The following is a 10090-nucleotide window of genomic DNA, read 5'->3' as shown; positions in this document are numbered from 1 at the left end:
TATTTATTTCATTATTATCAATTAAATGATAGTTATTATCGTTAATACGTACGAATTATCAACAGATCAATCAAATTATTATTTATTGAGACACATGCATTATAATTGCAATTTATCATTCGTCTATCAAATTTTTTAAACATTTTAAAATCGAAAATAGCCTCTACTATCACATTCTCCTATTGACATGCGAGTTTCTCGTCGAATCTCCAGTTATCACTCGATCCACACAACTCACGTTATTATATTTACTGTATAAACAGATCTGTTTAATAGCGTCTATTAATAATAATATGCTTCTCTTAAAAAAAAGGAATGCCTGGAATTGTACTACAAATATCTGTCCTGTATGGCACATGCAACACTCATGAGCCTTTGACACCTGCTTGCTGATGGGACATTAATCACTAAAGATCAATAATGATCTATAAAATAATACCATCGTAACTATGTAATCGGAATTTCGTTATGTAATCTTTCTCATTTATCGGTGCTAATGTGGTGACAGGTGCACACCCAGGCTGCCTGTCTGAAAAATCGCTATAATATTCGGAAATAACGCAATCCACGTACGTGTGTAATGGTAGCGATTAACAGATAGTGATCGATCATCGATTCTTTTCACTTGATCGTTTCTTCTTTTTTTGTTTGGCTGATATTCTGACATATACAGGCAGCTACGTTCTTTTACAAATGCTGCAGGGTAGATGCACCAGTGAGCGGTCGATTAATTAATTAAATTTTTTGCGACTGCAACGAAATTTTTATATGTTTATTTTATTAAATCGAGATCGCAATTTTTGATTGTCATTAACATCAAAAGTATATCGCATAAAATTAACGACAAAAGTGAAACAATAAGCTTGTTGGACGACTGGTTTCAATAAATGCGATCACTGAGGAGTATGTAATTAGAAACCGACAGAGCATTGTGCCCTCATTCACTAGTGCATCCAGCCTGACGCGAGTTATTTCAGCGATGTGTAATCCATCGATTTGTACGTTTTTTTTTTTGCGCGCAGGGAGGGTATCACGAGCAGAAACGAACGGGTCTAATTGTCATGGACATTCGAGATAACGAAGTTAATATTGGCTTGATACTAGATACGTTCGTTTTTTTTTCCGCGTGGATCCGTTGGATTATTATCTTGTCATAACGCGTACAAATCGAATGCTTCACACTAATAATATTACAAGTAGCCGGTGCAAAGCAATGCTTCATCATCGGACGAATCTTCCTGATTCGGATCGAGTGCTCGCGCGATCATTAGACAGTCTTCTTTCGCTCGTGAACGAAGAATTGAAACTCTAACGCATGAAATAATATTGGAAGAAATTTTTTAACTTGATATCGATTTAACAGATCTATTATTTGCCAGATTATATATCACGTACGACGCGCGCACGAGAAACGTGGAAGCGTTGCTTTTCACCACTAACTATATTTCTCTCAGCTGGCGAGCTACTAGATACTTAATGTTAACGTCGGTCAGTCATAATCAGATTACTAACAAACTGTTTTTCTTTTCTTTCTTGTTAACCCCGGTTGCCCGTGGCCTGTAGGCTTGGAGTGCTAACAATGGATATCCACTCGCCCCGTGCTAACACCTGGACTCTGGAACAGCATCCCGCGTTCGATCGGTTCACCAACCAGCCGACCACCTTCGCCGTCCGTCCGCGTCACCAGCCCCGTTCGTCAAGCTTATCCATCATCCTGTATCCTCTTAATGTTCGGAAACGTTAGTTTCTCCCACGCGTCTCGGCGATCGATGGAGTCGTCGCCGATTGGAATCCGAGCCACTTCGTGTCGTTGATGGCACAAATATAATTCGTCTCACTTCGCAAAACGATAGCGTTGCGAGGTGCATTAGCATAATATACAGAGATTTGGGACCCTATATACATTTTATATATTATATATTTATGCATAAATATATATTATATATTTTATGTAGAATACCCGCACGCCTTTTTTGCGAAAAGAAAACGCAGGACTATTCCAAACTTGTTTTGGACGCGAGTCAGGTATGCGAAATCTGAATTCAGTGCAACGTTAGCGGTAATAGCAATAGTTTTTAGTATGAACGTTAGTTTATCGGTTATTTTTACTCCCTCGTGGGGAGGGGAATTTTATTGTAGCACGCGCGCGATGTATCTCCGAAGTATTTTATTTTCTCTCTCTTCTCGTGGCAGCGATGAAATGTTGTTCGCGTTTTTCCCAGTACTTATGACTAAGCTGGCATCTCCCCGTCTCTGGAGATGGCAGCGCAAAAGAATGTGACAACGTTAATATAACTTAAACGCAATCATATATTTACGCGCATTTTTAAGAACTAACTGCTGAAGTGTCGCGCGAAAAAAAAACACAAACGAGAATATATGCGAGAACTCGCGAAGTTCTTCAAAGAAAATCACAATTGATGCCAATGTGTCTTCTTCTTTTTTCTCGTGCGACACGTCTCTCACGTCGGAGAAATTGTCGAAATTCTGTACAACTCTCTCGCATAAATGTGCCTTATGTAATGTTAACGTAGTGCGGTGTAGCCGCGTTACCGTTCTAGATAAAGCTTTGTTATCGATAGACTCTATGTAGTAGCATTAGAACTGTGCAATCAAAATTTAACTTTCACGCGATATGTATATCCCTAGAAAGAAAAGGACAATGCCGATTAGATCGTTCTCCTAATAGTCTTTTTCATTAAGTTGCGAGAAGAACTGTTAGGAACATCCATAGCTAGAATCATGAATATCCCGAAGATAAGGCTTTAAAAGTATGCGTTGTATGCGGATGCACGAGAGAGCTACATGTACATATTGTTTCAACTGAAAGTATTAAGAGAAGTGCTGTTCGCAGAGAAATATTCTAGTACGTCAATGTGTAATACGTTGATGATGAAAGAAAAGTGGCAGGTCATCCAAAATGCGTTGAGATAAATGCGTCCAAGATTCGTGAAATAAATTGCATATTTTGCGAAAAACTTTGCGAAAAAACCTTATAATTTAACCGCAGGATTATCGAACAGATACGTATATGTATTTATATAAATATCGATAAAATCGATATTATCAGGCAAAAAAAAAGAATAACAGAAGTATCGCGAGATCTTATGACTTTCTGACATCGCGGAATTATTTGCAAGATATTAAACATGTATATGAATATAAACAAAAGAAATGTATGTAATCTCTGTCTACATACAAGCAAAGAGTGTTTGCGTGAGAGAGTGACTTACTTAATGTCGACTTTATATTAGAGAGTTGCATCACTTTTTAGGTCTGCCATATTGTACATGTAACGATTAAGAATATCAAGTTGCACGCATTATATAACTTCTGTATAGTCATTCATGTGTCAAATGTTATACTCGTTGTTTCGACAGATATTTTTGAATTTTTGTCCAAGGAGTCCCTCTTAGATATACCGATAGCTCGGTCCTTCATGTATATATAAGCGTTGAAAGATATACACGCACATGTTTAAGAGTGATCTGAAATCTACTTAAGTTCTCAAACGTAAAAAAAAACAAATATATTCGATATATATTTTATTATTGTACGTAAATAATTGATTTAACGAAATATTTTGAATATCATTGTTCTTTATTAAGTGCGATTATAATATACGAATTATATATATGTGCATTCGCGAGCGTGATTATATAGAGAACAGATATGTACACTCTTTATGTATATTCTGTTTAATATATATATGCGCCTGAGAACGTAAATTATTACACATGTATACACATAATGTATTATACATATGCACTGACTCAGTTGAACATCCGGACGGTATGAATAAATACCACTGTGATTTACTTCTGCGTCAAACGGCGATACATTATCTGTTATGATTTTGGAAAGAAAATCCATTTTTAATATTTGCGTTCTATCATAATTTATTATATATAGTTTTTGTATAATATTATTGCAGCTTGCACTGCTTTATCAATTATATTATATAAGCTATATGGCGCATAAATATTCGATTTTCATTATTATTTTTTTATAATTTTTCGAGATTATTATTATTATTATTATTATTATTATTATTATTATTATTATTACCGCAGAAGTAAACACAGGCGTGATTTGTTTACACCCTGTTATCGTATTTATAAATGTATTCAGATAAGTTATATAAGAAATTATATATATGTGCAAGCAAAAAAATCTTGTTAGATCTTACGGCATGCGAATTTACATTTATTATTCTATAGTTATATAGTTTTTTTGCCGAAATTTATTGTATATGATAATTTTTTAGTTTCATATTTTATTTTAATGTTGATATATGTGCAGGATATGTGGCAATATTAATGTGTAAGTGACAATGAAAAGCAATTCTGTTTTCTGAAATCTCGGAAAGATCTGATTACGAATCATAGTATACTGTACGCTACTTATCGAAGAAAATTCACAATTTACATTGAAAGTGCAAATAAAATAGTTTATACAAATATGTATAAATACTATGATGAACGGTAATAAAAATATTTTTTCAATACTCGACACTTCCTTGACACTTGAAAGAAATGATAAATATAAATAAGATTTCCATTTTATTGATATACATGCATAAGTTATCAAAAAGTAAATGGACATTTCATAATCTCATACAAAACATATCGAAATGTTTACATTAGCTTTATTTCTCTATTAAAAGAAATCCTTCTATGTACAAAAATATTTGACATAAGATAAATTATTTTCTTATTATTAGAATTAGTACAAGCAGTATGGAATAGAAAATCTTTTTATCATTTTATGACTTTGGTAATCGATAGAAACTACCGGAAAGTAACAGTTGGTGTTCCCTAACTTTTCTGTCCAGAAACTGCCTCAATTCTGGTAAGCCGCATTCGACAGCACCCGGTCCTTGCGACGCGAACATTTTCAACATCTGATGAATCCTTTCTATTGGCAATGATTCTAGATTCGTCAACATTCCAACGATGTACGACCAGAACACTTGCAATTCCTCCTCTCTCTGATCGCTGGCTGAAGCCATTGCACTCTCAGTCTCCTCCTCCTCAACGATGTCTGTCGATAAACGGTTCTTCGACGTACTTTCCTCTTGCAAAACGAACACATCACTAGAAGTCTCCTTCAAAAGACCTTGTGATACCCAAAATGCTATCTTACGTCGAAGAACAGTCGCCGGTGCATGCATCACCTCCGCCAGCTCTTGCAAAGTCCACTCATCTGCAAAATAAACTTAATTTAAGAACAACTATTTCATCATGTATTTGCGTTTCGATTCGACAAATAATCAACGTGTTATTACTTACTTTTATCTTGGAAGTGCAAGATAATTGTTGCGTGCACCGGTGTGACGTTTATATCTAGCTTTCTATCCTTCAATTCAATTTCCAGACTCACGTTTCCTAAGTGAGGCTTCCAACAGAGCGTCCTGTTTCCCTTCAAGGCCTCAAACGCCTTCACATATTTATTCAGTTGATTCTGCACGATGCTTGGTAATTTCAATTTCCAGTCTTCCTTGAACGGCGGCCAGAATTGCGCTGATAGTATGAGCGCGGAAGTGGGAAAGAGTTCCCTCTGCAAATTGTAACTGGTATCGGAATGGATGTTACCATCTATTCTTTTCGAATCATAAACATCTTTCAGCATAACTTCGCAGTAATGCAATTGATTCTCTCCGAATCGTCTCTTCAACAACTCTAAGTGACGTATCTCGCGTTCGGTATGATAGTTGAGTTGTGAAAGCAGTCTATCCGCTAGCAATGTGCGATACTCGTTGACGAATAAGTCCTGGCTGCCGTAAACATTCACCAGCGTAGAGATGATATCGGATACTTTACGCTGTGTCGATTTAGCTAGAAAAATAAATTTTTATTGAGAGAAAAGTTCATTATAAAAATATCTTATTTCGATGAGTATATAAATTTTGAAACTTTTTATGATTCAATTTCAATTCTTTTTTCAATTCAATTTCAATTTGGAAGAATATATATTTTAAATCCAATCCCTCGAAAATAGAATATAATAATAAATGATAATATGATTTATAGAGCAGCACGAATTTTTTCGCTAAAGTCAATTATAAGGAAATTTCGCAGTTTACCGGGATCAGCATCGACTGGATCCGGCATCCATTTTTCCCAATCTTCAGTCTCATCATCCGCCGAACCATCGTCCAGCTGCAAGCACTCGCCTTTCACCAATTCGTCGGCTAATTCACTGGGTGAATCATCAAGCAAGCTATTAACGACGGAACGTACGGTGTCTTCTCTACTCCTCAAATAGCACCTAAAAGATAAATTGGACTTGATAAACAACTATTTCTTAACATTTTATATTAAATTCACATTATGAATTGCAACTTTGATGCGACAAAACAAGGGATTTCACTTAATAGGTTCCGTTACAGCTTCTAGAAGAACGCCAGTTGGATCAAGATGCTTGAGCGCTTTGATCGCAGCAATATAAGCGGTTACTATATCTGGAGTATTTACACCAGCATGCAGGAGCCGCGTTTTAATCGCTTCTTGCAAATTCTTAACCAGAACCTTCCGTTTATCAGTTCTTTCTAAACAAACTCGGAGATCATCCACCGCAGGCTGCGACTCGGGATATTCTAGAGAAAAATATAGCACATAATTGTATAAATTGCAAATAAATAATAAATCTTTATAAATAAATAAATTACTTTAGATTATAGATATATTAATTAAAATTGTACCTATTATTATATTAAATAGATGATCGATTCTTATATTAGTGTATGTTTCGTACAGAAAATGAGATAGTTTCTGTTTGAACTTGTTTATGGCGTTACGAACTTCATCGCTAAGTGCTACCGTTTTCGAGAAACCACCGGAATAAACTCTTATTAACCAATTCATCACGACAGTTTCGAGCCACTAAAACATAAAATGTAATAACTCATTGTCATTATTATACAATTGTGTAAGATTATATAATGAGAGAGACATACATTTTCTAAAGAGATCAATTGCGACACATCAAATGTCTTATCACACGTTTGAATTACATGATTTTTAATACGAATATGGATTAGCGATGTGAGTACATTTCCCACAAGTCTCTCCAATAATTCCAACTCGATTAATTTTCTATTTGTTTCGTGAAACATATAAACTATCATCTGACATCGACAATTCTCCATTTCCTGGCTACATCCTATACACTGGATCTCGCTGATTGATATATCTATTTTAAAGAGTATATTTCTATTGTATTTCCCACATTTCTCAAGCGCAAATCACAGATATAATACAAATAATAAAGATGAATTGAAAACTTGTATAATTTACCTTGTGACGAGTTATCTGAATTACAAAATACATTGAATGCGATTTTGTAAAAATGTTCTATGATACATTCATGACACAGAGGTAATTGGCTCAATAACGTCGCTCTCACAATGAGCTTGAATTGTGCCTCTATATCTATACTGTTGTCAATGTTTGATGTTTCGCCTTTGTTCTGTCTTAAGAATTCTAGCTTTTTTAGAATCGGCAGAAACTCTGTGAGACTGGTGTACAGATCATCAACAGCAGATTTGAACAATTCAAAACCCCGTTGGCTATCCTCTGTATACTCAAATTTCTTCCAGAATGTCGGCGCCACGTGACAACGGATGTATTGTTCTATGTTATGAATCACAACCTCTATGATATATTCTGTTGTCTTGACGAATTGTATAATTTCCACTAAATTCGCAAATTCCTCCTCTGTGCATTCCTCTTGAATCTAAGAAAAAAAAAATAGATTATCGAGCATCTTTTATATGTCTCTGTGATAATGAGAATCATATCACATAAACTGTTTTTTTTTTAAATTATTGTAACCCTTTTAATCTAAAAATAACACATAATTTAAAAAATAACAAATATAAATCTGAACAGTCTTTAAACAGAGCTAAATTTTTAAATATGATATCCAAATTATCCGAAATAATTGTCATCTCAAGTCTAATAATAAAGTGTTTAATTATTCAGATAATCAAAATCTTAAAGTCTTACAGAACTACGAAAATAGAATTAATTGCAATTTATCAATATTTATTAAAATAATATTAAATATTTGTACATCTATTAGTCAAATATTTAAAAATTCAGATTTTATTTACAGTTCTGACATGAACACCGTATTTATATTGAGGTTACGATTTCATACAGTAGTATTAACGTTGATATCATAAAAGATATTCCATTGTCAAAAAAACAAATTTGTGATTTCAGTATACAATATATATTGTACGTACCTTTCCCTTAATTATTGGAAATACACGTTCTAACTGCTCGAAGAAATTAATCGACTTCTCTTCTATCTTTGCCATATTTACTAACACATGCGAGCAACGTTGCCTAGTTTAAGTTTAGTAGGTTATAATCGGGTAATTATGTTAGATTAGGTTATGGTTCGCGATTAGAGAAAGTAAACTGAGAAGTAAAACAGAATTTTTGGAATTCTTTTATACATTATAGTGACTTCGATCAAATTTGATTAACTTGTCAAATAATTTCATCAACGTGAATAAAATTATAAATTCTTTTCGTTGCATGTGACATCGAAAAATTAAATCAAAAGCATATTTTAACAATCTGAAGTTTTACTGGAAATAACTTTGCAAGTTATATTAATTGCAAATTAAGTTAATCAAAATCGATCAACGTCGCCAACAGAGAGATGCGAATAAATATTGAAAGTACATATCTTTATTTTCAGAATTGCAGTGTAAGCATGAATAAATTTTCATTCAAGTATAGGAACGTGATTCTGGGTGTGACTGCGACTGCATTTGGATATTATGCAGTTCTTATGCCACACACTATCTTCCTGAAAAAGTACAAATATATGGTGGCCACATACCAGTGAGTAATGCAAGATTTTAAGATTCCCATTCTTTATTCCAAGTGACTTAATATCCCTTTTTTTTATAAACTAATATAGACTAGGAAAAGAGGTGCCGTTAAGCTCTAAAGTGCAGCAGATAATTGAGAAGGTAATGAGCGACTTGAAACTATCCGATGACGTTAAGAATGCTATAAAACCCGTCAGCGTATTTGGTTTCGATTTGCTTCATGCTGGTACTTTCAGTACTAAATATGGTGCAATACTGGGAATTCCCATTAATTTCACCAATACTGTAGAGCAGCTTCACAAGAGCCTACAGATTAAGGAGGAGCCAGTAGACTGGACGCGACAAGACGCGAAGGCTTTTCTGAAAGCAGTAACGTTCTCAGAGGATGCACAAAAATTTGCAATAGCGCGCGAAATCCTGCGAATTCAGGCAGAGGAGCCATGCTTTAATTCACTCTTGCTGGCTTTAACTATAGGGACTTTATGGACCCTTTACAACATTATATCGTACAGATATAAACTACGCGAAGGCAATGCGATAGCACGACGTACGCTTTACGCGACTTTCATCTTATTTGGTGCAATATTTTGGTTCGGTGTAAAGGATTATCGAAGTTATCAGCTTGACAAAAAGAACGATGAAGCTTTGTGCTGTTTAGGAACCAAATATATCAAGGGAGGACAGGAATTTTACGAAAAAACGTTAAGTAGAAACAGAGCTTTGAGGACTCTCCTTGGAACAGATGGGAAAAGTATATATACCATTCACGGAAATGAAGAGAATTTTTTGAGACTGAAACATATGCCAATTTCTCATAGGAAGGATTTTTTCGATTCGCATCTACGAAACTTGGAAGGTATGAAATAAATTGATTTCTTTATACCTATCTAAAATTTTAAACATCTTTTTTTATGTTGACCATATCCTTGAATAATAAAAATTCTAATGATATCTAGTATGTCTTATAGTTTCGAAATATATCTTTTTATTTCCGTAATTAACTGCATGGTTTAACTATTTCGTACGCGCTAAAATGAATGGAACGTGAAGTACTTAGTGCGATCGGAAATTTATGTATAAACAAGATTAATGTAAATATATATTTATAATGTTGTTGGTGATAAGATGCGATATTCGTAATAAACTTTGAAAAACAGTATTCATTTGGGGAATATATATTATTAATTACAATATATATATATATATATGCATATTAGTCCTTAGACTACCTATTGTGCT

General features: G+C 34.2%; 3 protein-coding genes across 7 annotated transcripts in view; 2 read left to right on the top strand and 1 right to left on the bottom strand.

Moving 5' to 3' along the window:
- The window catches only part of LOC108689500 (protein held out wings), a 49614-nt gene extending 45109 nt beyond the window's left edge, over window positions 1-4505 (top strand). For all 4 annotated transcript variants that reach the window (XM_018196276.1, XM_018196275.1, XM_018196274.1 and 1 more), the window contains one exon: window positions 1564-4505. Coding sequence is in view for 1 of the 4 variants with exons in the window: in XM_018196278.1 (XP_018051767.1) it covers window positions 1564-1577 (14 nt within the window). In the remaining 3 variants the exon portion in view is untranslated. The remainder of the gene's footprint in view (window positions 1-1563) is intronic.
- A 260-nt stretch (window positions 4506-4765) lies between these two features.
- The window catches only part of LOC108689337 (golgin subfamily A member 4-like), a 12016-nt gene continuing 6691 nt past the window's right edge, over window positions 4766-10090 (bottom strand). Inside the window, exons 8-16 of the mRNA XM_018196071.1 lie at window positions 9042-9157; window positions 8252-8354; window positions 7299-7737; window positions 6959-7194; window positions 6704-6884; window positions 6373-6598; window positions 6086-6270; window positions 5292-5837; window positions 4766-5205 (exon numbers count right to left, since the gene is read on the bottom strand). Of these exons, the coding sequence (XP_018051560.1) occupies window positions 4766-5205; window positions 5292-5837; window positions 6086-6270; window positions 6373-6598; window positions 6704-6884; window positions 6959-7194; window positions 7299-7737; window positions 8252-8354; window positions 9042-9157 (2472 nt within the window). The remainder of the gene's footprint in view (window positions 5206-5291; window positions 5838-6085; window positions 6271-6372; window positions 6599-6703; window positions 6885-6958; window positions 7195-7298; window positions 7738-8251; window positions 8355-9041; window positions 9158-10090) is intronic.
- On the top strand, window positions 8175-9718 carry LOC108689520 (transmembrane protein 177). Of its 2 annotated transcripts, none has more exons than XM_018196305.1 (3): window positions 8175-8243; window positions 8716-8861; window positions 8941-9718. In XM_018196305.1, exons 2-3 carry the CDS (start codon window positions 8731-8733, stop codon window positions 9716-9718), a joined length of 909 nt encoding a protein of 302 aa, XP_018051794.1. In that variant the 5' UTR covers window positions 8175-8243; window positions 8716-8730. The 2 variants fall into 2 exon arrangements, with proteins under 2 accessions (XP_018051794.1, XP_018051793.1); XM_018196304.1 differs by lacking the exon at window positions 8175-8243 and adding an exon at window positions 8380-8436.

Source organism: Atta colombica, unplaced genomic scaffold, assembly GCF_001594045.1.
Source record: "Atta colombica isolate Treedump-2 unplaced genomic scaffold, Acol1.0 scaffold27, whole genome shotgun sequence".
Taxonomy (NCBI): domain Eukaryota; kingdom Metazoa; phylum Arthropoda; class Insecta; order Hymenoptera; family Formicidae; genus Atta; species Atta colombica.
The sequence above is the reverse complement of the archived record's forward strand: the minus strand, read 5'-3'. Positions and strand labels throughout refer to the sequence as shown.